The sequence below is a fragment of the Microcaecilia unicolor genome, chromosome 3, assembly GCF_901765095.1.
Source record: "Microcaecilia unicolor chromosome 3, aMicUni1.1, whole genome shotgun sequence".
NCBI classification, from domain to species: Eukaryota; Metazoa; Chordata; class Amphibia; order Gymnophiona; family Siphonopidae; genus Microcaecilia; species Microcaecilia unicolor.
This window is the reverse complement of record NC_044033.1, coordinates 181,381,325-181,408,761: the sequence shown is the minus strand read 5'-3', so window position 1 is coordinate 181,408,761 and position 27,437 is coordinate 181,381,325. Positions and strand designations below refer to the sequence as shown.

At 44.3% G+C, this 27,437-nt stretch overlaps 1 protein-coding gene across 3 annotated transcripts in view; it reads right to left on the bottom strand.

Moving 5' to 3' along the window:
- Positions 1 to 353: 353 nt before the first annotated feature.
- LOC115465875 (retinol dehydrogenase 7-like) overlaps positions 354 to 27,437 on the bottom strand; it is a 42,393-nt gene continuing 15,309 nt past the window's right edge. The window contains exons 2-6 of one of the 3 annotated variants that reach the window (XM_030196682.1): positions 19,467 to 19,801; positions 17,600 to 17,858; positions 2,983 to 3,146; positions 613 to 858; positions 354 to 549 (exon numbers count right to left, since the gene is read on the bottom strand). In XM_030196682.1, coding sequence (XP_030052542.1) covers positions 662 to 858; positions 2,983 to 3,146; positions 17,600 to 17,858; positions 19,467 to 19,779 — 933 coding nt within the window. In that variant the 5' untranslated portion in view covers positions 19,780 to 19,801 and the 3' untranslated portion in view covers positions 354 to 549; positions 613 to 661. Of the gene's footprint in view, positions 859 to 2,982; positions 3,147 to 17,599; positions 17,859 to 19,466; positions 19,802 to 27,437 lie in introns of all 3 variants that reach the window. The other 2 variants (XM_030196681.1, XM_030196683.1) reach the window with 2 other exon arrangements.

Below are 27,437 nucleotides of genomic sequence, written 5' to 3'. Positions count from 1 at the left end.
CATGGTTGACCATGTCGAAGGCACTGGACATGTCAAATTGCAAAAGAAGTATGTTGTTGCCAGTTGCAATTGTTTGTTTCAATTTATTCATTAAAGTAATTAATACTGTTTCGGTGCTGTAGTTCAATCTAAATCCTGATTGGGATTCATGCAGAATTGAGTGTTTGTTTAGGTGGTTAGTGAGTTGTTTTGTCACTGCGCCTTCTATAAGTTTGGTTATCAGCGGGATCGATGCTACAGGGCGATAATTGGTTAGGTCACTTGTGGATTTCTTTGCGTCTTTAGGTAAAGGAGTGAGTAGGATATTTCCTTTGTCTTTTGGGAAGAGACCATTTTGTAGCATGTAGTTCAGGTGCCTTGTTAGGTCTGTTTTGAATTGTTGAGGGGCTGATCTTATAAGATTGCTAGGGCAAATGTCTAGTTTGCAATGTGATTTGGCGTACTTTTTTAGCAAATGGGAAATGTTGTCGATCGATAGTATGTCAAAGTTCGTCCATGATCGGTCTGCTGGATAACTCCTGTTCTGCCTGCTGGTTTTTGTTGGCTCTGGTGAGCTGGGTGTTGACATTATAACACAAAATCTGTCTTCCAATTAAACCTTCTGATCCATTGGACTTTCCAGCAATTCTTGGTACCTGAGGTACACTTTGCATTGTGCAGGTTATGGAGACATGGAGAGGAGGTAGTCGGCTAGCACCGTCGGCATGTAGGAAAGGGGAATGTAGAAGAGTTTGGCATACCAACCAGCAGCGTAGCGTGTGCGGGGGTGTACTGCAGTCAAGGCGTGCTCCATGCAGTCTGTCACCAGGTTCAGCTTGGAGGTGGCCAGTACGGTCATTTTATCAATGTATTTGCAATCTAAAGGAGGAACAAAAGAAAAAATAATTACACCAGTGATTCCTCTTAAGTGGCCTGGCAAGCTGAGTGCCAGGGTTGCCACCTATCCTAAGCTGTCAACCCAGAGAATTTTCTGTAGGATGCTTTAATTTGATTGTCTGTTATAAAGTAACATGGACGGGTAGAAAGGAGAGATTCTCAGTTGAATTTTCGAAAGAGAAGGACGCCCATCTTCCAACACAAATCGGGAGATGGGCGTCCTTCTCTCAGGCCCCCCCCCGCTGCCAATCCCTTTGACCTCCCTCCCGCCGCCAACCCTCCGCTGGTGCTGTCAGATAGCTTTGCTGGCGGGGTCCCCAACCCCCGCCAGCCGAAGTCTTCTTCTCCGGCGCGGCTGCGTTGCTGATCTGCAAGGGCAGGCTTCTGTTTCTGTGAGTCTGACGTCCTGAGAATTTTGAGGTGAAGGAGGGTTTTTTCCCCCCAGTGGCTTCATTGTCACTGGGGACTTAAAGTGTAGTGTATACTGCAACAGCTATATTTTTGTTGTTGTAAGACAGTAATCTTGTTTTAGTGATTGCTACTGTGTGTGTGAAGTGAATAGTATTTTTGAAGAGAGTCAACCAAGAAGACAACAGATAGTGAGGTGAAACAAAGTCTGAGATAGTCAGATAGTATTTAGCATATACCAATAATTATTTTTATTTAATAGAAAGTTAGTCCAAACCAGTATTCAGATTCTTAAACTAAAAGAGAAATTTTTTTTTTTAGTAACATATTCTGAGTGACAGGTTGCACTCATGTTTGGATTAGGAGGTAGATTTCTCTCCATTTTATTTTGGTTTTAGTAGTAGGCAGTAGGTTCCACTGCAGCTGATCATTCATCACCCTACGTAGAAGGAGGACAAAGAAGAAGGGTCCCTCCATTTCCATGCAAGAAGAAGACCCAAGGAAATATTTAGCCATCAGATAAGTCTTCAGCAATTGCACCGATGCCGTCCAGGAACTAGACTAAATTTTCTATCCGTTTTCATTGAGCTAAAGAGACACTGACATACAGAGGGTATTAGCAGGGGATGAAGCCATACTTCCCTGGTTGATTCATGATCCTGAGAGAAAGTGTACTGGTACTAGAGTGGGGTACCACATTTTCTGCAGACCCTCTTATCTGATATTGTAAGAAAAAGGAGTTTCTGATTTTTGTATAAACCAAAGTGTTATGAGCTATAAGAGGAATTTCCACGTAGTTTATTGTTAAGTGAGAGGGAAGAAACATTTGATTTGTAACTTTCCTTTACATTTATCCCTGCATTTATACATTGAGGTGTACAGTTTTCTTTCTTGCACTCCTGTTAACCAAGGTTCTATAAAACGTTTATAGTTCAACTAGCCCTTAAGTAAACCACATCTTGTGAAATAAACATATTCTGTTAAACTTTCAGTTGGTTATCTTTTCGTTATCCTGTATGTGATTACTTACAAAATTTTCCTTCAGAATGTTACACCTTTTCTCTAGATTTTCACTTATTTTGCCTCTCGAAAGATTTTTGGAACTTGAGACGAGGTTAGTTTGTTAATGAAGCTTTTCCCTTTGTCTTTACATGAGTACTCTGTCTGAGGTAACATTGCTGGCCACTGGTGACGCACTTAAAGCCTATTCAGGTACATGTAGGACAGAGTCAGCTCATGGGGCTAGGGCCTTTTATAGTCGAAACGTGGCCGCGTTGGGCTATTAGCAATAAAAGTATTGTTACTTCACCTCCTGTGATCCACTTTCTTTTTTCACTACTACTGACTGTCGATCCCACTTGACTCTCTTGTGTTGATAGAGAAATAATGTAACCTGAATTCCTTTGGCCTTAGGAAGTGATAGTAATACATGTTACCAGGAATTTGAGAGTCACTGCCTTTAGTGAAACCACAAATTAGAATTTTGGCTCATCCCTGCTAATAGGCAGTAATTGGGGGGATGAGGAAGTAGCAGTGAGGACACTAACAGGCTTGCTATGCTGTTTGTCTCATGCTAGTCTTTTCTATGTTTCTCCAGTGAACAGCTATTTTTAGCACTACCAGTCTCTCTTCCCACCTTCCTTGGTTTAAAGAGGTCACCTGTTCTTTTTCTTAAAAATAAAATGGCAGAAAACTCACAAGTTTCAAAGTACTTTTGTCCATAGATGTCCTTGGTCTCCTTAGGGATACAGCTCCAAACCCGCTGAAAGTTCTCCTGAAGGTACTTGGAATTGAGGATCTCTGTTTTAAAAAAGTCAGGGTTGATGATGGAGACTTTCACTCCAAAAGCATGGAGCTCTCGCCTGAAATAGAAAAATATAGAGAAAGATCAACCTAGTACAGAAACAGTTGAAGACAAGTTGGGCAGAGATAGCATCTTCCTATCAAAGAAGGCGCAAACAGTTGGTGGCAGGCAGAATTAGGCCTGCATATTCAGTGCCAGGCTATGTTTGGGCACTGGCACTGAAAATCTGGGACCAAGCCGGCATGTGCTGGTTGCAGGACCTTGTGCGGGTCCTGGCTGAATATCAGCTGGGACCCGCATAATGGAAAGCAGGGGCTCTCATCACTTCTGAGTCCCTCTCTCCCTCCCCCATGATCCAGATCCCTCTTCCCTCTTCCCTGAAGACAGGAAGCTCCTGACCAGACCCCAACTCTCACTCACTCCCGTAGGCTCCAGGGGTGCAGCTAGGTGAGGCCATGGGCCCCCACAGATTTAGCCCTGGATCCCTCTACTTTTGATTCCCTCGCCACTTTCGACCCCCCTTCCGCCACTGTCGACCCTCCCCCACCAGGTACCTTTGCTGGCGGGGGTCCCCAACCCCCGCCAGCTGAAGTCCTCCTTAGCGCTGGTCTCTGGCTAGTTTGCTGATCTGTTTCTGTGAGTCTTGAGTCCTGACGTCCTGCACATAGGAATGTGCAGGACGTCAGGAGTCAGGACTCACAGAAAGAGATCAGCGAACGCGCCGGAGTCCGGTGCTGACTTCGGCTGGGGGACCCCCACCAACAAAGGTACCTGGTGGGGCGTGGGAAGGTCGGCGGAGGTGGGGGTCGAAAGTGGTGGTGGTGGTGGTGGTGGTGGGGGGGGGGGGGTCGGTGGTGCCGGGGGGGGGGGCTAAAATGTGCCCCCTCACCTCAGGCTCTGGACCCCCCTCCTGCCGAGGTCTGGCTATGTCCCTTGAGCCCCCAACCCTGACCCACTCCTGTAGGCCCCAGGCCTACCTTTTCTTGTCCTGGTGGTCTAGGGGGTCCTACAGGCAGAAATGATACCCACTCCTGCCTGTTGCAGCTCCAGGCCTCAAAATGACCGTTGCAATCTCTAGCAGCAAACTTACAGTACTAGAGGGACCTACAGGGGTGAGGGAGGGTTGGGGCGAGAGAGGGGGAAGATGGAGGGTGCACAAGAAACCTCTCTTGCCACCCCCTGGAAGCAGGGCTGCCAAGAGGGGGGGGGGCAAAATTCCCCGGGCCTCCAAGGGGGGCCCGGCGCCAGGGTCAGGCCGCCGGCGCTGCAGTCCCCGGTCTCACCTGCCTGCCTCCTCGGCTCCGGGCCCCCTGCATTCAAAGCGGCAGTCACAGATCGCGTCTCTTCTGGCCTTACCTCCCTGTGTTCCACCCTTGCGGAAACCGGAAGTTACATCAGACAAGGGCGGGACACAGGGAGGGAAGGCCAGAAGAGACGCGATCTGCGACTGCCGCTTTGAAAGCAGGGGGCCCAGAGCCGTGGAGGCAGGCTGGTGAGACCGCGGACTGCAGCGGTGGGGGAGAGCGACAGGGGGCGGCAGCAGCGGGGGGAGTGACCCGGGGGGGGGGGGCGGCAGCAGAGGTGGGGCAACGGAGGCAGGGCGGCCTTGCCCCGGGCCCAGCCTAGTCTCTCGGTGGCCCTGCCTGTAAGTTAACTGGACAGTGGCCAATATTCAGATCAGTGCCCAATTAGCTTGGGGGCTTAAAGTTAGGACAGCCTTTTTGCTGTCCTAACTTTACCCACTTACCTAACTGGTTTGTTGTCTGAATATTGCCACTAACCAGTTAAGTACTGGCTCCGCCCATGGACCACCTCAGCACTAACTGAACAGTGCAGGGGTGTTTTTAAAAAAAATCATTTATTTATAAGTTTTAAAATTACATCATCTCAAGCATAACTTGATCGAGAAAGACAATATTAAATACAAAATCAGGTCAAAAAGGAAGAATAAAAATAAATAATCTGTCAAAAGACATTAAGACAATTACAATATTGACCTATGATAGGAAAAAGAGGGAGGAGAGGAGAAAGAAAACCACCCCTTGTTTGGAGAGCACAAGGGGAGAACAAACCAAATCAATAAAAAATAGGAAACTTATCAAGGGAGATCATACAAAACATGAGGTGGAATTACCATTAGAGCACTTCACAGAGGACGGGGACTAGGGGTCACAAAGCCTGTAGGAGCCTTATTCCCTTCTATAAAATTCTTCAATTGCTTAGGGTTGAAGAAAACACAATTATTAGTCTCAAACTTAACACAACATTTACAGGGAAAGTGTAGGAAAAAAGTAGCCCCCAAAGTCAACATGTGGGCCCTCAAAGCTAAAAAGCCTTCCACTTAACTTGTGTTGGCCTGGAGAAATCAGGAAATATAAAAATTTGACGACCCAAAAACACAGTATCTTTATATAGAAAATACAGTCTCAAAACTCAGTTTCGATCAGGTTCAAGGTCAAAGTGGCGCAGGAGAGAACTTTCCAGAAAACTGATCAACTCCAAACTGTCCACAAAAACTTCCACGGGCTGGTTCACAGATCTAATATAATAAGCCCTTGAGATAGGAGAAATATTTTCTGTGGTAAGCTTTAAAACCTCCCGAAAGTATTTCTTGACCGTCTCTAAAGGTGACAACAGTGGAGATTTGAGAAAATCCATAATTCAAATGCCTCAACTGATTCTGAATTGCTTTCAGCTTATTATGTATCACAACTTTATCTCTAACAAGTACTTGCTGGACAGATTGTAGCTCACCAACCTGCCATTCCAAGTTCCCCACAGACTGAACAGAATGCTGCAATCCCTCCTTGGACTCTGTTAACTGGGATTGTAGTAAATCCACTTTCTCGCCAAATTTGTCCAAACAATCCAACCAGTAATTCTCAAGCCTTCCAACAGCTACCAGTACCTCCCTCCAGCCTGGATTCCAAAAGGCAGTGAACCAGAGGCACCAATGCTTTCTCCACTCCCGGAGGGAACATCACCACTTGGGGACCCGGGGACATTGAAGCTCCAGGCAACTCTGGGTCAACAGAAAGGGCCACACAACTCTCCAGGTCTGTCCAACTGGACAACTTTGGCGTAAAGTCACCTCCTGATAAAACACCAAACTCACCAGACCCAGTAGCAAGGCCACTTCTGGGTATTAGGGGAGTACTGTGCATCTCAGGGCTGAAGGAATATTCCCTCCCTTCAGCTTGCACCAGCTCTCCAATAAAGCATGAATGTTTTTTTTTAGTTCAACTCCAGCATGGGAACCACAAATTGGTCCAGAGTCCATTGTCCAAGGAGGGCACTAGCACCTCCTCTTCGGGAAAGGTACATGCTTTGTCCTTCTGTTTCCCCATCGGGTCCGGTACCGCAAAGTGCAGACTAAGAACCAATGGAGCTCACTCCTCCGCGTCTGCTCCCATTGCCATCTTGACTCCTCCATGCAGGGGCGGTTAGTACTGATATCAGGTCCAAAATGTTTTCTGTGACAGACTGGCCAACTTACTGAGGAGGGCTTTAAGCTAGGACTGAGAGTGGGTGCACAATGCCCCCAGGTGAGTAAAGAGTAGCCTAATGGTTAGTGCAGTGAGCTTTGATCATGGCAACCTAGCTTCGATTCCCACTGTAGCTCCTTGTGACCTTAGGCAAGTCACTTAACCCTCTATTGCCCCAGGTCAAAAATCTTAGCTTGTGAACCCCTTAGGGACAGAGAAAGTACCTGTATATAATGTGTATAGCGCTGCGTATGTCTAGTAGCGCTATAGAAATGATTAGTAGTAGTAGATTCTATTCCCCATTTATGTTACACAGCTGCACTGGTTGCCAGCAGAGGCTAGGTTACAGTTTAAGGTTCTGGTTCTAACCTTTAAAGCTTTTCATGGGGATTCCCCGGGTTATTTAATTGACCATTTTGCTTTTTTAAATAGGAACCATAGAAGAGTTACTAGAAATCTTTTTCTGTTAGATTTCCCCACTGTTCATAAAGTAAAGACTTTGCATCCTTTACAGTCCTCACTGATTTTCCAGGCAGCTTCTAGCTGGAATCATATAAAACATGATTCTGTGTTTTGGAAATTACTAAAGACTTTCCTTTTTAGAAAATATGTTTCTTAATTTAAAGATGTTGTATTTTGTTGTTTAAGATTGTGTTTATTTTGTAAAATTATCCGGAGTATGCTCTTTCCTCTTGATGTTATCCGCTTAGAACTTGCTGATTGTAACGGCCTGTAAGACCTTAAAGTAATGTAACCTCAGGGAGCCTCTAGTTAGGATGGGAGCATGGGTGATGATGGTGGGGGAGCTGGGCAGGGCAGACATGGAGTACAACAGCAGTGGGTAAAACTGAAAGGAGATATTTTAAGAGATGTGAACCTTTTTTGTTAAGAAAGTAAATAAAAGTAAGAGGGAAAGGAGGCCGCTTGGTTTTCAAATGAAGTAGCTAAAAAAGTAAGGGAAAAGGTTAGCCTTCATAAACTACAGGAGATCACAGAGGGAGAAAGACGGGCCACAATATCTGAAAAAACCAAGAGAAGCTGGTAAAGTAGTTAGGAAAGCAAAGATGCAAATGAGAGAAAGAAAGACAATACAGTAAACTGGGAAGACAAGATGTTTTAAAGATAAGTTATTGATTGGAGGAAGTGCCAAAGGGGGTACTGTTAGGCCCTGCTGTCCAAATTAAACAGTGTTTAAATAACTAGTCAGCTTTACCTGTTTCTCTACATGGTCGCATCAGTTTATTTAGTATGATTTTGTTTCCTAAATGGCTATATGTTGCCTATGCGCCTTTTGAAGAAAGACGTTCGCTCCTTAAATAAGTTAATTTCCAAATTTTGCTGGAATGGGAAAAAGCTGAAGTGTCAGTTTAATTTTTTATATGGTCCCTGGAAATGAGGGGGGATATGACTTCAAGATCTTCGGCAATATAATGTTGCCTGTTTGACGCGGCATCTTGGGGAATGGTTTCTTGATTGTCAGGTGTTTACCTTGACAGCTTATGAAAGACAGTACAACAAGCCTTGGCACGTTTATTTTTTATTGCATGCTACTTTGAGGTCTCTCCCTAAACATTTACATACCAGTGTTTTGCTTTGGTCTTTGCGGGAAGTCTGGAAAATATTAGTGAGGCTATTAGGTGGGGACCCAGTGATCTCTGACCAGTTCCCGATTAGAGCAACATTCAATTTTCACTGTGAATGGAGAAGCCTAGTTTTAATCTATGGCAGCAGAAAGGTTTTATGTTATTGGAACATGTCTTGGGTGCTGATGGGATTCTGCATCCTTGGGAATATTTTCAATCGCAACATCTTTCTGGTTTTGGAGACCTTTTTGCCTATAGACAATTACAACATTACTGGAGGTCTCTGAATACTGAGAGTTTACGTTTTCATTTAGGGGACCATTTGCACCAGTTTTTTGATGTTTCCATTGGATGGGCTTTCTGTAAGTTGTATGTGGTCAATGATTATACTACACTAAAAGGCCGTTAGAGCACAGATTCGGGTATGCATATAGACGTTTTAGATTTACATTGTTTGCTTAAGAGAATTCCAGACATTTCAGTTATTATAGAACTTTGAGAATATCAATATCGGGTGATTTATGGGCCTATTTTTCTCAAGAGCAGGCTTATAAGTCAGGAAGGATAACTACACCAATTTGTTTTAAATAAACTCAGGGAACTAACTCTTTTTTCATGCCTTTTGGCTTTGTTCCACAGTGAAAATGTTTTGGCATGCCTTGGTGCATTATTCGAAAAGTTTGTTAGCCCATCTGATTGCTCTTTCCCCATCCGATTTCTTTTGGACAAATGTGAGATATTCAAACTACCCCATAGGAGATACTATTTGTTGATGTGTAAGGCGGAGGGATATTGGGGAAGAAGGTTATTATTATTATTATTTGTAGCATTTGTATCCCACATTTCCCACCTATTTGCAGGCTCAATGTGGCTTACATTTGCCGTTATGGTGATTGCCATTTCCGGACTTCAGATATGCACATGATTTTGCAATCAAGTGCGTACATACATGATGGAAGAATGCATTGTGTACTTGCGTACTTGTTAACACGTGGTTTTACGATCAAGTGCGTATATATGTGGTAGAAGAATACATTGTGGTCTTGTGTAGGTGTCGGCTTTATATAGTTGCTCAGGTGATGGTATTATGGTGAGAGTAATAGTGTTGGGCAGTGATTAGGTTGTTTCAATCTTATTCTTCATTGTTGTTGTTTAGAAGTTAGGACGATTGTTTGTTGTATGCTTTTTTGAATAAGTCCGTTTTCAGTAGTTTATGAAAGATGGTTAAATCTTGCGTTGCCTTTATGGTCTTTGGGAGCACGTTCCATAGCTGTGAGCAAATGTAGGAGAAGCTGGTTGCGTAAATGGACTTATATTTTAATCCTTTGCAGTTGGGGTAATGGAGGTTGAGGAATGTACGTGCTGATCTTTTAGCGTTCCTAGCAGGTAGGTCTGTGAGGTCTGTCATGTAGGTCGGAGCTTCTCCATGTATAATTTTATGCATAGTGTTAGGACCACTTCAGAGGCCCAAAACTGTGGAATTCTTTAACTGCTCATTTTCGAGCCTTTTGGAATATGGATGAACTTAAAAAGGTTTTTAAAACTGTCTTGTTTCAGAGAGCTTTTGATATTTCTTCTTAGGGGTGAGTTTAGGACTGTTTGAATGTTATTGATTCGATGTTTTAGAAGATATTGTGTTGATGTATGTCGGTGTAATGTGTAGTATTATGAATGTAAATTGTTCCCTGCTCAGGGTTGTAGATGTGTGGGTTAAAAATCTTTTAAATAAATAAATAAATAAATAACCAATTAAATGCACTGATGTTGCTGGATCTAATATGAGACATAAAAAGTTATTTTTGTCAATTTGGGAGGTATATATTCAATTGTTGCCACATAGAGCCTAATTTTGAATTTCTAGTCACTCTGGTTTGGGGGGGGGGGGGGTTCCTGGCCATCATCCTGAGAAGTTTTTTTTTTTGTAATGGTTTTGTTTCTTTGAATACTTTTAGTATTGCCTCAGCAAGTTATTTCTCTTTGAGTGGAGGAGCAGCCTAGTGGTTCGTGTAGTAGACTGAGACCCTGGGGAACTGGGTTCAGTTCCCACTGCAGCTCCTTGTGATGCTGGGTAAGCCACTTAATCCTTGATTGCCCCAGGTATAAATAAATACCTGCATATAACATGTAAACCTCTTTGATTGTAACCACAGAAAGATGGTATATCAAGTCCCATTCCCATTTTTTGGAGTATTCAGTGGTATATGCATGGCTCCCTTTGGGATGGGAAAGGGAGCAAGGTTATGGGATGGGGCTATTGTTGTATAATTTCATGCCCAATTTGTATGTTTAGTTATTAAATATAGCTTTAATGCGTTTTTTCCCCCCAATCTGTTTCACACAAGAGATGGTTGAGCCAGTAGTCAAGTCAACAGGGGGTTATAAGAACACAGCTCCACATGTCCTCCATTTTTACTTTGATGTCTTTGTTTTCACCTATCAGGTAGTTATCTAGTATATTAATGTTGCACTTTTATTACAAGCAGCCCATGGAAATTCTGATGCGGAAGTTTTTTTGATCATTTCGCAGTGTTTGGTTAGGGTAAGCAGGTTCATATTTTCAAAAAGGTACTTGGAATGTTATTATGTATTATAGTTGTATTACCTGTTTATCCTGTAGTTTAATCATATGACTTCCAAGCTAATAAACAGCTTTAAACTAAATTATAAATGGGGGAAAACAAGGCACAGGGATGTCTGCATGGCAGCATTCTTATGAAAATGGCCACACAGACGTTCTTACAGAACAGAGGAGTAGCCTTGTGGTTAGTGCAATGGACTGTAAACCAAGGGGCACAGGTTCAAATACCACTGTAACTTTTTTTTTTTGTAAATTTGATCCCTCCAGGAACAGAAAAATGCCTACTGTACCTGAATGTACATCACTTCAATAGACTTCAGGCTTGCAGGCATCGTATATCTTTAAGTACAGTAAGTATTTTTCTGTTCCTGGAGGGAGCCTCAGAAAAAAAAATTATAGAGTTACTACTACTACTATTAAACATTTCTATAGCGCTACTAGACTTATGCAGCGCTGTACAAATCAACATGAAAAAGACAGTCCCTGCTCAACAGAGCTTACAATCTAAATTGGACAGACGAACAGACAGCTAGGGGTGGGGAAATTGCAGTGGTAGGGGTGATAAGTGAAGGTGTTGAGTAAGAGAGTCATGGTTAGGAGTCGAAAGCAGTAGCAAAGAGGTGGGCTTTAAGCCTAGACTTGAAGACAGCCAGAGTGGAGTTTGAACCTCTGTCCCTTGGCTCACAGTCTATTGCAGTGGCGTACCAAGGGGGGGCGGTCCGCCCTGGGTGCACGTTGCTGGGTGGGTGCCGTGTGCCTGTCAGCTCCGCTGGTTCCCTCCTCTCTCTGCCATGGAACAGGTTACTTCCTGTTCCGGAACAGAGAGAGAGCAGGGCCAGCAGAGCTGACAGGCGCGTGGCTGCTCCCAGCAGCCAAAAAGGCACCCGGGGGGGGGGGGGGGGGGGGGGGTTGATGCGCCGAAAGGGGGTTTGATTCGCCAGGGGGAGTGTTTGATGCACCGGGGGGGTGTCGTGCTGCACCCAGGGGGGGTGCGCAGTGGCGATCCGCCCCGGGTGTAAGCCGACCTAGGATCGCTACTGGTCTATTGCATATACCACTAGGCTACTCTAACCTGCTTACTGCTGTGTTCAGAATACCCATAATACTTGCAGCTGACACTTTCAGGGGAGGGTGACAGCAACCACTGGGGGATTAAGGAGGGGTCATGCCATAATCTATATGTCAGACCTCATAGACCTGCCAACCCGGAACTCAAATTCTTGAATCTACACTACCCCAGTTGCAAAGGACTTAAATATAAATCAACATATGCATCCAGCTTCTCCTACATAAGCACGCAACTATGGAACGCACTACCAAATGTTATAAAAACAATGCATGACCTAACAATCTTCCGAAAACTACCGAAAACCAACCTGTTAAAAAAAGCATACCACAATGATCCATCCTAAATACTAGAAACGAAACTTCACCAAAACTAGACAAAACGGAACTCTCTACACTTCACTGCTTCATTTAGGCAGCCACTAATGAACGTTTACGCACTACTCACTACCACTCTACTTCTTATGCAGGATATGAAGTTTCTATATTTGATTGTCTAACTTACTCTATACTCTATAATTTATGAACATGCAAAGCTACTTTGTAATTTACCTTATCATTTATGAACTCTAATGCAATATCACTTTGTATTTCTCAACCCGGAAACAGTGATTGCCACTCCGGCACACCACTCCGGCACAATGTAAGCCACATTGAGCCTGCAAATAGGTGGGAAAATGTGGGATACAAATGCAACAAATCAATCAATCAATCAATCAATCAATCAATCAATAATCCCTCCAGTGGCCAGTTTCTCAATCAGAGCACCTTTTTGTAACTAGGACATGACTGAAACAGGTCTAGATAAAAACGCCCTTCTTTTTAGACACAGACATTTCTTTCCATTCGAAAATTGCTATTGGATGTCTTGCTTTTGGGGCCCTTCCCAGACCCACCCAAAACTTGCCCACAATACGCTCCCTTGCTATTTGGATGAACTGCAGTGTGAAACATCCAAATTCTGACTTTCCAAAATCAGGATTTGGATGTTTTTAGCAGATGGACATTTTTTTAAGTCATTTAGAGCCTCCACTGCTTTGAAAATAAGCAACATTATGTGAATGGTGCTGTGTCTACTTCATTGTGATATGTATTTTTGCTGGTTATCCAAGGTCCTTACCCAGAGCTTTCTTCTGTGAGTACAGAACAGGGGTGGACTGATCCTTCCAGCAACTAGGCAGTGCCCGAGGACCCAGAGGCTCTAGGGGGCCCAGAGGCTCTCCCCCCCCCCCCCCCACACACTTGGCTCCCTTGAGCCCCAGTGGGCCATCCCCGATCCCATCTTGAAGGGTCCTAGTGGTCTAGTGGCCTCTGCAGGGGCAGGAAAGAATCCCACTCTTTCCTGCTCACTGCCACTACTCTGCCTGGTGCCTGCGTGTTATAAAAATGGCTGCCGAAACCCATGAGACTACTGCAGGAATGTCACGATTGTGCCCATATTTCATGCTCTCATGCATCTCGCCACCTGGTGGTTAGACCTGGTGGCTGCGATGGACTGTCTGTTTGCTGTTTCCCATGTTCCAGAAGTCATGCCGGTCCGATCCGGATTTTCCAGCCTTCCAGACTGTCTTGGGATTTTTGGAACTAAACAGCACCCTTACCTGGTGACCTCCCTTGTATGTTGCCTTTATTAACCACCTGGAAACTTTCTACTTTGCCTTGGCAACAGAGGTCTTAAGTTGTGTTCCTGTCCCTGTTGGTCTGTTGCGGTTCCTGCCCTGAAAGCTTTCTTTGTCAGCTTGACCCTGCTTGTTTTCCTGGATTATTCTACTGATTGCTGCCTGCCCTAGACCCTGCTTGATTCCTGGCTTATTCTCCTGTTTGCTGCCTGCCCAAGTCCCTGCTTGATTCCTGGTTTACTACTGATTGCCGCCAGCCTATAGACTCTGTTTGGTTCCTGGTTTCCCATCTGCTTTGCTGCCTGCCAGTAAGACTCTGCTTGGCTCATGGACTATTCTCCTGCTTACTGCTTATTGCTTCTGTTCCAGTCCAGCAGCTTCAGTCTGGCTGTTCCAGTTCTGGTGGTACCAGTCTGTTCTGCCTTGCCTCCTGTTTGTGTGATTTGCCTGCCGCTGCCACTCCTCGGCAGTGGCCCAAGGCTCACTATTCCTGACCAGTGTGACAGGGAAGTCTCCAAAGAAGCGACTAGACCACCAGAGCCCTTCAAGGTAGGACTGGGGAGGCCCACTGAGGCATAGGGGTCTGTAGTGTGTGGGTGGGGGCAGCAACTGCAGCGGTGGAGGGGCTGTGGTATGCAGGCAGTGGACGACAGCGCAGCGGCGGGGCAGCAGGCAGCAGCCAGAGAGGGCCCAATGACCCCCACTGCCTTGGGGCCCAGGTCACAGTCAGTCTGCCCCTGGTACAGAAGACTGTATTCATGAGACCTACCTACACTAAGAAAAGAAAGAGATGGGACCAGACAGCATACATCTGAGGGCACTGAAGGAATTTAGGGAAGTTCTCGTGGTCCTGCTGTGTGGTCTTTTCAGTGATTCTTTAGAGTCATGAGTGGTCCCTGAGGGCTGGAGATGACCAGATGAGGTTCCTTTCCACAAAAGTGGAAGCAAAGAGGAGGCTGGGAACTAGAGGCGAGTAAATTAATAGACGTGCTGCTAAAACAAAGGAATGTGCCATTTCTGGATCTGAGTTAGGTTTTGTCGGACAAATTTGATCAATTGTTATGACAGGGTGAAAAGAAAGCATAGGGATAATAATGGCCATCAGAAAGAGAAGAGAAGATAATGGGTGAGACCCCATTTAGAGTACTGTGTGCAGCTCTGGAGACCGCACCTTTAACAAGATACAAGCAGGATGGAGGTCTGTCCAGAGGGTGGCTACTAAAATGGTTCATGGTCTTTGTCATAGAGGATATGGGGACAGACTTAAAAGATTTCAAAATGTATACTTTGAAGAAAGGCATTATGTTTATGTTTATTTTGGTTAGATATACTACCTTTCAAATTCAGATCAAAGTGGTTTACAATATGATACAGACATATAAATACTTCCATGGCATAAATGCACAAGAGGCAGGCTTCTTTCAACTGAAAGAAAGCTGTGGAATGAGAGGTCAAAGGATGAAGGTAAAATGAGATAGACTGAGGAGTAACTTAAGGAAGTATTGCTTTATAGTGAGAGTGATGGATGCATGAAATAGTCTTCCAGTGGAGGTGGTGGATAGGATGGCATTGGAATCGAAGGAAGCATGTGAAAAGTAGAGAGGATTTCTGACCAAGAGGAGGGGATTGTAGAGCTTAGTAGTTGGTGTGGATGGGCAGACTGGATAGCCTGTATAGACTTTATCTATTGTCATTTCTATGTATCTATGGAAATTACAATAAATAAAGTCCCAATAAATAAATAAATTCTCAATTACAATGTGGGAAGCTCTGGCGACGTGTGTTTCCTTCTCCTCTGCTGTCGGTATGGGGGTCTTGGTGGGTCGAGACATGGTGAAGTGTATCTCAGCAGGGTGACAGGGGAGTGTGGGTATTGAGGGGAGAAATATGTTAGAGATGGGCTATCGTTTGTGACTAAGTGTGCAAAGAGGGCACACTCTGATTAAAAGTGCGCACATAAGCGCAGTTGTACTGTATCCAAAAAGTTCAAAAACGCTGTTTCTGGGGAAGGGAGGACCTATCTTTCAAATGCAAATTTATACAGTGGGGGAAATAAGTATTTGATCCCTTGCTGATTTTGTAAGTTTGCCCACTGACAAAGACATGAGCAGCCCATAATTGAAGGGTAGGTTATTGGTAACAGTGAGAGATAGCACATCACAAATTAAATCCGGAAAATCACATTGTGGAAAGTATATGAATTTATTTGCATTCTGCAGAGGGAAATAAGTATTTAATCCCTCTGGCAAACAAGACCTAATACTTGGTGGCAAAACCCTTGTTGGCAAGCACAGCGGTCAGACGTCTTCTGTAGTTGATGATGAGGTTTGCACACATGTCAGGAGGAATTTTGGTCCACTCCTCTTTGCAGATCATCTCTAAATCATTAAGAGTTCTGGGCTGTCGCTTGGCAACTCGCAGCTTCAGCTCCCTCCATAAGTTTTCAATGGGATTAAGGTCTGGTGACTGGCTAGGCCACTCCATGACCCTAATGTGCTTCTTCCTGAGCCACTCCTTTGTTGCCTTGGCTGTATGTTTTGGGTCATTGTCGTGCTGGAAGACCCAGCCACGACCCATTTTTAAGGCCCTGGCGGAGGGAAGGAGGTTGTCACTCAGAATTGTACGGTACATGGCCCCATCCATTCTCCCATTGATGCGGTGAAGTAGTCCTGTGCCCTTAGCAGAGAAACACCCCCAAAACATAACATTTCCACCTCCATGCTTGACAGTGGGGACGGTGTTCTTTGGGTCATAGGCAGCATTTCTCTTCCTCCAAACACGGCGAGTTGAGTTCATGCCAAAGAGCTCAATTTTTGTCTCATCTGACCACAGCACCTTCTCCCAATCACTCTCGGCATCATCCAGGTGTTCACTGGCAAACTTCAGACGGGCCGTCACATGTGCCTTCCGGAGCAGGGGGACCTTGCGGGCACTGCAGGATTGCAATCCGTTATGTCGTAATGTGTTACCAATGGTTTTCGTGGTGACAGTGGTCCCAGCTGCCTTGAGATCATTGACAAGTTCCCCCCTTGTAGTTGTAGGCTGATTTCTAACCTTCCTCATGATCAAGGATACCCCACGAGGTGAGATTTTGCGTGGAGCCCCAGATCTTTGTCGATTGACAGTCATTTTGTACTTCTTCCATTTTCTTACTATGGCACCAACAGTTGTCTCCTTCTCGCCCAGCGTCTTACTGATGGTTTTGTAGCCCATTCCAGCCTTGTGCAGGTGTATGATCTTGTCCCTGACATCCTTAGACAGCTCCTTGCTCTTGGCCATTTTGTAGAGGTTAGAGTCTGACTGATTCACTGAGTCTGTGGACAGGTGTCTTTCATACAGGTGACCATTGCCGACAGCTGTCTGTCATGCAGGTAACGAGTTGATTTGGAGCATCTACCTGGTCTGTAGGGGCCAGATCTCTTACTGGTTGGTGGGGGATCAAATACTTATTTCCCTCTGCAGAATGCAAATAAATTCATATACTTTCCACAATGTGATTTTCCGGATTTAATTTGTGATGTGCTATCTCTCACTGTTACCAATAACCTACCCTTCAATTATGGGCTGCTCATGTCTTTGTCAGTGGGCAAACTTACAAAATCAGCAAGGGATCAAATACTTATTTCCTCCACTGTATGTCCCAACAGCACTATCTGTGAAAGATGCATTGTAGCTTGCATTAAGAGTCTGCAATTCTTCCATACCTTATTATTCCCTGAGTGGTCAAATGAACCCAGTTTCAGGAGTTTACCCCATCAAATTTTTTATTTTGTTTTTCCTTTTGAATTCATCCCCCTCCGAACCATTATTATACATTCTTTCTTTTTCACAACACTTCACCCAACTTACACCCTCTTCCGATCCCTACCTCTACCACTTTCCTCCCTTATCCTTTATTAGTCCACCTCTTTATATATTATATTCAAATGTTTTATCCATTTTGTGCTATCTTGTAAATTTGTTTTTATGTAAGCTGCATTGAGCCTGCTACAGGTGGGAAAGCGCGGGTTATAAATGTTGCAATACAATACAATACAATACAATACACTATGAGCAAGGGCAGCACACTCTTTGCTGTATTGGTCCACAGAAAATAATTATAAGGAGATATATTTCAATCACCTTATTCCTTTTTTCATTTTGTTTACATTTATTAGCTATTTTCTCATTCTTCTCCTCACCTGAGGCTGTCAGAAAAAGCTTCCACACCATACTTGGAGATACAGTAGCCCCCACCACAGAGGGATAATCTGCCCGCTATGCTGGAGACGTTGACAATCCTGCCCTTGGCTTTTCTGATCAGGGGGAGCAGACCGAGGGTCACATCAATCAGCCCTACCAGGTTTACATTCAGTATCTTCAGGAAGTCGTTCTTGGTCAGCCACTCGTTGGGGGCCACTGGGATTAAAATCCCAGCGTTGTTCACCAGACCCCAGAGCCCTGGAGAGAGAAGTCAGCAGTGAGTGTTATGTACACCCTCTCAGTCTGTTATTACAGTATTTATGTGATTGGTAACATTGCAGATTGCATACATTCTTTCATTTTTTAAAAATCTCCAGTGGTTATATGGGTATTTTTAGCTGTTTTATTAGCAAAACTTACAAAGTTATATGTCTGGAAAATGGGAGTGGTTTTGTACAGAGTTAGGGATTGAGAAAAGCTTTTACATTCTGCAGTGAAATTCAGCTGCTGAACTTATAAGTTATCTGTTTTAAGCGGTAATGAGGGAATAGCAGGCCTAACATTAAAGGGGTATTTTTGTGTGTTTGTGGCCAAATATGAACGTATCTTATCTTTATGTTCCATCTTTGTTTACACCCGCACCCCCAATATTAAGCGCTATTTAACCGGATCCTGGCTGGTTAAGTTGTGCTTAACCAGCCATCCAGGAATAGTCAGTGGGAGATAGCTGGTTATCTCCCACTGAATATTCCCAGTCAGCACTTATCCTGGATTCCTTACAGCGCGCCTAGAGATCTATGCCGAAATCCAAGTGTATTCTATAACAACGCAGGCAACAATTGGTTTAACAAGCAAATCAGCATTGATAACAGCTCTTAACAAGCAGTAACGAGCACTAATTGGCAATAACTAGAATTTACAGTTTTTACATGCACAACTCGCTAAGCGTTTTCTGTAATGCAGTGCACCTAACTTCTAACGTGCGCAGGCAAAAAGGGAAGTGGTTATGGGTTATGGGTGGCGTTTTGTGGACGTTCTGAAATTTACACAGGTAGTTATAGAATATGGTCCTCTGCGCCTAAATCTATGTGTCAAGATTTACGCCATGTTTTAGTTGGTGTAAAGGGAGGCACATAGTTTTAGGCGTTGAGATATCAACTAAGCGTACGTGCAGGGCGTCAGACTCACAGAAACAGAACGAAGCCTTGCGCCGGAAGAAGAGGACCTCGCTGGTGGGGGTTGGGGACCCACCCGCAGGGGTAGCGGATGGCGATGGCGGCGGGGAGGGTTGGTGGCGGGAGGGGGGGTTGAGAGGGTCATCGGCAGGGGGGTCCAGGGCCAAATCTACAGGGGCCCCTGTGGCCCCATGTACCTACGCCACTGATATAAACAAAAACTAGCCATCATAGAGGAGATTTCTAATAGCCTTTGTGGAATATTTGATATTAGTAAAATTTGTATTTTCAGATCACTTTTGTTTAGTGGTTGATGGCACCTTGTACACTAACTAGCTTATTTAGGCATGATGTCTTCAGTGGGCCTCCCCCATTTTTGGTGTTCTTTTATTTGTTTTATTTTATTTATTAATTATTATTTTTATTGTTGTTTACCTTTTACTTAAGGGGCAAGCTGCTTAAAATTTAAGGGAACTCTTTTCAACAATGAAGTGACCATTCAAACCAATGGTAAAACTTCTGAATTACCGGAAAACAAATCCAGGACTGCAAGCCCCTGAATGCATTCTGCTTTTGCAGGCAGCATATGAGTTACGTTATGAGAATTTAGGTACATGTTTTGCTGGCTAAAATTAAAATGGTGAAATTTAAAGACACTACAACAAGATGAAAGAGAAACGTCTGCCAATACCTCTGTCTCCTACTTGCTGCTTCACCCATTTGGCTGCAGCAGTGACACTCTCACTATCAGTGACATCCAGGATTATTGTTTGCAGTCTCTGGGATGTGGCTTCCTTCAGTTGCTCCGCCCCTCGCTGTGTCAGGCACGCCGCCAGTACCTGCAGACCCCGTCCATCCAGCTGTCGAGCCACCATGTTTCCAAAGCCAGAGTCACAGCCCGTGATGAACACATATTTATCTGTGAGGTTAAGGAGTTTCTGTCCATCCCGGTACCAGCGGTACAGAACATAGAGCACCAGGAGGGCAAACAGCCAGAGCCACATTGTGACGTTCTGCCTTTTCCTGCTGGAAGAATCACAAAGGGTTCAAGCTATATAGCTATAATGGTATTAAACTCATTTTACACCAAAAGCTAACAGAAGAGTGATCACTAGTATCTAATATGCCTCAAAGAGCTCACACTTTCATTCAGATTCTTTCAGTTATTGACAATAAGTTCAGCATTCTGTGCTAAGGGACTCAGACATGCCTATCCATAGTCCAGCTCTGCCATGGGTGACGGGTAAAGGAGCCAAGGGCTGAAGAAGATGTACCAAGAGGTTTATTGCTCAGAAGCCAAGTACAACTAATTAAGTATTTATAGACCTTGGAGGAGGGGATGAAGGCCAAGATTAACATTATTACAGCTCTTATAGTGCCTCATAATGATTGATTAAGAACAGTTGCCCTGGAAGTAGCTTTGTAGGAAGCTGCATCCTGTTCTCAGTAGCTGGAACAGGTAGATGTAGTGTGGCGAAAGAAAGAGAAAACACTTAGAGTCTTGCATGATAAAGTCTCCCATGAGGCCATACGGAAAGGAGTAAGAAGAGAGGTGGTGCCTGATGGTTCTTGCCAAGAGCTGTTCGGAAAGGAGACAGGCAGTGCATGAGAACTCTCCAATGAGAGGCAAGTGCAGTGGCATATCTAGACAGTCGTATTTAAGGGTTAAAGGGAACAAGATGAAATGAGATCTCCAGACTTCATGCCCCAGAATTCAAGCTCCAGACTTCATGCCCAGGATTGGCACCTGGACAGTTAAATACCCCATAGCCAACTATCCACAAATTTTCAGCGGGACATGGCTGGCCATGAAAATTTGTGGTTAGCGGATAATCTGTTATATCGTGTGAACTTACTATTTGCCAGTTTTCAGTGTGAGCTTGGCAGTCATGTATGGCTGCATGAATACCTGGAATATCTTTGGCTGGTTCAAACTTAACTGGCCAGCGCTGAATATTGGCTTAGCCAGTTAAGTTTGAATCAGCCAAATATAAACTGGGTATTCAATGTCGGTCACCGGAAATGGCCCAACATCGACTATATGGGCTCAGCGCCAAACGTGGGAGTTAGCTGGGCTCTCGTGGTCTGAATTTCAGGCCCTGTGTGCTTTGAAAATGAGCACCTAAATATAACAAATATTACGGTTAAAAGAAAGACATCATCATCATTTTTAAGAATGTCCAAAGGTGTTCATGAAGAACCAAGTTTTCAAAGCTTTATGAAAACCAACATAGTTGTTTCTATCGGTAAAATGTTCCACAATAAAGCTCCAACATAGCAAAAAGCACTTTTTCTCATTGAGGTCAGCCTAACTGAAGATAAGGGAGGAAGCTGAAGAAAAAGATGTTGTGATGAGCACAATGAGCGCTGAAACACTTGTAGCAAGTTTTAAATTACGGAAAAACTCAAAAAACACTAAGATGGAGTCAGCAGTCCAGCAGCGAGAGGGGTGCTATCCAGTCTTTTGCATTGAGTGTCACATGTATGATTATCTCCCAATTGGTGAGGTGTCATATGTGTGTGCCCGATGCAAAGAGCTCCTAGCTCTCAGAGAACGTGTCCGTTCTCTTGAGGCTAGAGTAGCAGACTTGATGGAGCTGAGGGAGACAGAGAGGTACATAGAGGAGACCTACAGGGATGTTGTAGAGAAGTCCCACCTCCAGTCAGGTAGCCCCTGTGCTACCTTGGAGGAGGGAGGTCTCCTAGAAGGAGAGCATCACCCTGGTGAAGTAGGAAGTACTCCTGTAGCCAGGACCTGCCCACCAGGGGATGTATTATCCTTTCGCACCGAGGATATATCTCCAAATGTTGCCCGGGAGGGAAAGGTTAGGACAGCTGTTGTACTGGGTGATTCGATCATTAGGCATACAGATAGCTGGGTGGCTGGTGGACGTGAGGATCGCCTGGTGACTTGCCTGCCTGGTGCGAAGGTGGCGGACCTCACGCGTCACCTAGATAGGATTTTATATAGTGCTGGGGAGGAGACGGCTGTCTTGGTACATGTGGGTACTAATGACATAGGAAAATGTGGGAGAGAGGTTCTGGAAGCAAAATTTAGGCTCTTAGGTAGAAAGCTGAAATCCAGATCCTCCAGGGTAGCATTTTCTGAAATGCTACCTGTGCCACGCGCAGGGCCCAAGAGACAGGCAGAGCTCCAGAGTCTCAATGCGTGGATGAGACGATGGTGCAGGGAGGAGGGCTTTAGATTTGTTAGGAACTGGGCAACATTCTGGGGAAGGGGGAGCCTATTCCGAAAGGATGGGCTCCATCTTAACCAGAGTGGGACCAGGCTGCTGGCATCGGCGTTTAAGAAGGAGATAGAGCAGCTTTTAAACTAGAAATGGGGGGGAAGGCCGACAGTCGCTCAAAAGAGCATGGTTCGGGATAAGGTATCTTTCAAAGATATCCACATAACAGGGAAGATAGAGTATCCTGATAGTGAGGTTGCAAAAGAGATTGTAGTAGATCGGGTATCTTTAAATAACAATAAAAATCAGACAAAAGATTGCCAATTAATACTGTCAAGTACTAAGCATGATGTACTTAGGAACAACAAACATAGTTTGAAATGTCTATATGCGAATGCCAGGAGCCTAAGAAATAAGATGGGGGAGTTGGAATATATTGCACTAAATGAAAAATTAGATATAATAGGCATCTCTGAGACCTGGTGGAAGGAGGATAACCAGTGGGACACTGTCATACCGGGGTACAAATTATATCGTAGTGATAGGGTGAATCGGATTGGTGGAGGGGTAGCATTGTATATTAACGAGAGCCTTGAATCAAATAGATTGAAAATTCTGCAGGAAACAAAACACTCCTTGGAATCACTGTGGATTGAAATTCCATGTGCAAAGGGGAAAAGGATAGTGATAGGAGTGTACTACCGTCCGCCTGGCCAGGACGAACAGACGGATGCGGAAATGTTAAAGGAAATCAGGGACGCAAACAAACTGGGCAACACAATAATAATGGGGGATTTCAATTACCCGCATATAGACTGGGTTAATGTAACATCTGTACACGCAAGGGACATAAGATTTCTTGATGAAATCAAGGACAGCTTCATGGAACAGCTAGTTCAGGAGCCGGCAAGAGAAGGAAAAATACTAGACTTAGTCCTTAGTGGTGCTCATGATCTAGTGCAGGGGGTAACGATACGAGGGCCGCTTGATAACAGTGATCATAATATGATCGGTTTTGATATTGGCATTGAAGGAAGTGAAACTAGGAAATCAAGTACGCTAGCGTTTAACTATAGAAAAGGTGATTACGACAAAATGAGAAAAATGGTGAAAAAAAGACTGAAAGGAGCAGCTCGCAGAGTAAAAAACTTGCATCAGGCGTGGATGCTGTTTAAAAACACCATCCTGGAGGTTCAGGACAAATATATTCCACGTATTAGAAAAAAGGGAAAAAAGACTAAACGTCAGCCGGCGTGGCTAAACAGTAAGATAAAGGAAATCATTAGAGCCAAAAAACAATCCTTCAGAAAGTGGAGAAGAGAACCAACTGAAAGTAACAGGATAGATCATAAGGAATGCCAAGCCAAATGCAAAGCGGAGATAAGGAGGGCAAAAAAGGACTTTGAGAAGAAATTAGCGTTGGAAGCAAAAATACATAGTAAAATTTTTTTAGATACATTAAAAGCAGGAAACCGGCCAAAGAGTCGGTTGGGCCGCTGGACAAAAATGGTGTTAAAGGGGCGATCAAGGAGGACAAAGCCGTAGCGGAGAAATTAAATGAATTCTTTGCTTCGGTCTTCACCGAGGAGGATTTGGGGGGGACACCGGTGCCAGAAAGAATATTTGAAGCGGGGGAGTCGGAGAAACTAAACAAATTCTCTGTAACCTTGGAGGATGTAATGGGTCAGTTCAGCAAGCTGAAGAGTAGTAAATCACCGGGACCTGATGGTATTCATCCCAGAGTATTAATAGAACTAAAAAATGAACTTGCGGAGCTACTGTTAGAAATATGCAATCTGTCCCTAAAATCGAGTGTAGTACCGGAAGACTGGAGGGTAGCCAATGTTACTCCGATTTTTAAGAAGGGTTCCAGAGGAGATCCGGGAAATTATAGACCGGTGAGTCTGACGTCGGTGCCGGGCAAGATGGTGGAGGCTATTATTAAGAATAAAATTGCAGAGCATATACAAAAACATGGACTGATGAGACAAAGTCAGCACGGATTTAGTGAAGGGAAGTCTTGCCTCACCAATCTAATGCATTTTTTTGAGGGGGTAAGCAAACATGTGGACAATGGGGAGCCGGTTGATATTGTATATCTGGATTTTCAGAAGGCGTTTGACAAAGTGCCGCACGAAAGACTCCTGAAGAAATTGCAGAGTCATGGAATCGGAGGTAGGGTATTATTATGGATTAAGAACTGGTTGAAAGATAGGAAGCAGAGAGTAGGATTGCGTGGCCAGTATTCTCAGTGGAGGAGGGTAGTTAGTGGGGTCCCGCAGGGGTCTGTGCTGGGTCCATTGCTTTTTAATGTATTATAAATGACCTAGAGATGGGAATAACTAGTGAGGTAATTAAATTCGCCGATGACACAAAATTATTCAGGGTCGTCAAGTCGCAGGAGGAATGTGAACGATTACAGGAGGACCTTGCGAGACTGGGAGAATGGGCGTGCAAGTGGCAGATGAAGTTCAATGTTGACAAGTGCAAAGTGATGCATGTGGGTAAGAGGAACCCGAATTATAGCTACGTCTTGCAAGGTTCCGCGTTAGGAGTTACGGATCAAGAAAGGGATCTGGGTGTCGTCGTCGATGATACGCTGAAACCTTCTGCTCAGTGTGCTGCTGCGGCTAGGAAAGCGAATAGAATGTTGGGTGTTATTAGGAAGGGTATGGAGTCCAGGTGTGCGGATGTTATAATGCCGTTGTATCGCTCCATGGTGCGACCACACCTGGAGTATTGTGTTCAGTACTGGTCTCCGTATCTCAAAAAAGATATAGTAGAATTGGAAAAGGTACAGCGAAGGGCGACGAAAATGATAGTGGGGATGGGACGACTTTCCTATGAAGAGAGGCTGAGAAGGCTAGGGCTTTTCAGCTTGGAGAAGAGACGGCTGAGGGGAGATATGATAGAAGTGTATAAAATAATGAGTGGAATGGATCGGGTGGATGTGAAGCGACTGTTCACGCTATCCAAAAATACTAGGACTAGAGGGCATGAGTTGAAGCTACAGTGTGGTAAATTTAAAACGAATCGGAGAAAATTTTTCTTCACCCAACGTGTAATTAGACTCTGGAATTCGTTGCCGGAAAACGTGGTACGGGCGGTTAGCTTGACGGAGTTTAAAAAGGGGTTAGATAGATTCCTAAAGGACAAGTCCATAGACCGCTATTAAATGGACTTGAAAAAATTCCGCATTTTTAGGTATAACTTGTCTGGAATGTTTTTACGTTTGGGGAGCGTGCCAGGTGCCCTTGACCTGAATTGGCCACTGTCGGTGACAGGATGCTGGGCTAGATGGACCTTTGGTCTTTCCCAGTATGGCACTACTTATGTACTTATGTACTTATGATGTGTCATATCTAAAACAAGATATTTAGGAATGTTCTCCACAAGGATCCTCTGGTCCTATACCAAGATTTATTAAATTCTGTTAGTAATTTGGCCTCAGTTCCCTCCCCAAAATATTGTTCAGTGGTTCCACCACCTTTTCTTTGAAGAAATATTGTTCGATGCTAATTCGGAGTCTCCTAACTTTGAACCACAAATCATGATCTCTTGTTCTAAAATTTCCATTCCACTGAAAAATAATTGCTTTTTCACTATGTCTGTGTATACATTTGGAGGTATCTGAATGTCTTATCATATCTTCTGTCTCCTCTTCTCTTAAGGATTCATATTTAAATCATTGTCTTCGTAAGTAATGACAGAGTTTGGCTAACATTATCCATAGCCCCCAGTTCAGTAAGCTGTGCTATCTTTCAGCATAGCAGTTTACTGCAGATTTTCCCACACTAATCTCACTCCCAGTTCAGTAAGAATTTCTAGCATGGAAAAATCAGTGGTAAAAAGCATGCAGAAAATGAGCAAAGCGATGAATGAAGAATTGCTCTCAATGTATCGAAAATGCGATAACATCTAGGGAAGTTTTTTACTCTCGTCCTAGTGCTGAATCTTTATGCTGGCTCAAGGCTGGAGTGAAGATGGCAGTATGGGAGCAAAAAGGTGTTGGGAGATGTTTGATCCCCTGACACCCTTAGACATCCCCAAAACCTCTGACCCACTCTGTAAAAATTCCATGGTGGTCCAGTGGGCCCCATACTTTTCCAACTAACCCTAGATATCCCACGACTCTCACCCCTCCCCCTCAGATATCCTAACACCATCCTTCCCAATACTGGCCCTCCCATGTTGTTCTTGCAAAAGTTTATGAACAACATGAGAGTTCCAGCATTGCATGGTTCACACTTACTATGATATGGTGAGTGCGAGTGCCAGTGAACAGTCGGGGCCCATATCAGGCATTTGGAAGCTGAGAAAGGGAAGTATAAACTGAGGATATATATATCTATATATCTATATATCTATATCTATATCTATTTTTTTTTTGGGAGGGGGGAGAGAGATGATTGAATGGATGATGAATGAAAGATCATTCTGGGAGGTGGGGAAAGGTGTATGAGGAAGACCTGGGAGGAGTTCAACGGGAGCTGAGAGAGAGAGAGATGAATAGAGGGCCTCAAACTCCTATCTCTCTTTTCATGTCTCCCACTTTCAACTACTGATCCCTGATTCTTTCTTTATTTGACCCCCCCCCCAATTCAAAGGGCTCAACTGGCGATCAAGTGATTGGTCTTTGAAGGAGGTTTGTGGAGGAAGGACTTGGCCATTGGGTTCTTCTTTGGAGAGAAACACAGAATCGTGATGGCAGATAAGGGCCAAATGGCCCATCCAGTCTGCCCTAAAACAGTAACCACTAGCTCCTCCTTTTCCTAAGGGATCCAACGTGCCTGTCCCATGCTTTCTTAAATTCCGACACAGTCCTCATCTCCACGACCTCCACTGGAAGGCCATTTTACGAATCAACCACCCTTTCCGTGAAATAATATTTTCTTAGATTCCTCCTAAGCCTATTTCCTCTTAACTTCATTCTATGCCCTCTCATTCCAGAGTTTTCCTTCATTTGGAAAAGGCTCACCTCCTGTACATTAATGCCACTGAGGTATTTAAACGTCTCTATCATAACCCCTCTCTCCCAGCGTATACATGTTGAGGTCCATAAGCCTGTCCCTATATGTTTTATGGCATAGACCATTTACCAATTTGGTAGCCACCCTCTTGACCAACTTCATCCTGTTTATATCTTTCCGTAAGTGCGGTCTCCAGAATTGAACGCAGTACTCCAAACGGGGCCTCACCAGAGAATTATACAAGGGTTCTATCACCACTTTTTTCCTGCTGGACATCCTTCTCCTTATGCACCCAAGCATCCTTCTGGCTTTGACTGTCGCCTTTTCTACCTGCTTGGCCACCTTAAGTTCTTCGGACACAATCACCCCCAAGTCCCGCTCTTCTTTTGTACAATGAAGCACTCCACCCCTATACTGTACCGTTCCCTTGGATTATTGTAACCCAAGTGCATGACCCTACATTTCTTAGCATTAAATCTTAGTTGCCAATTTTCAGACCGGTCT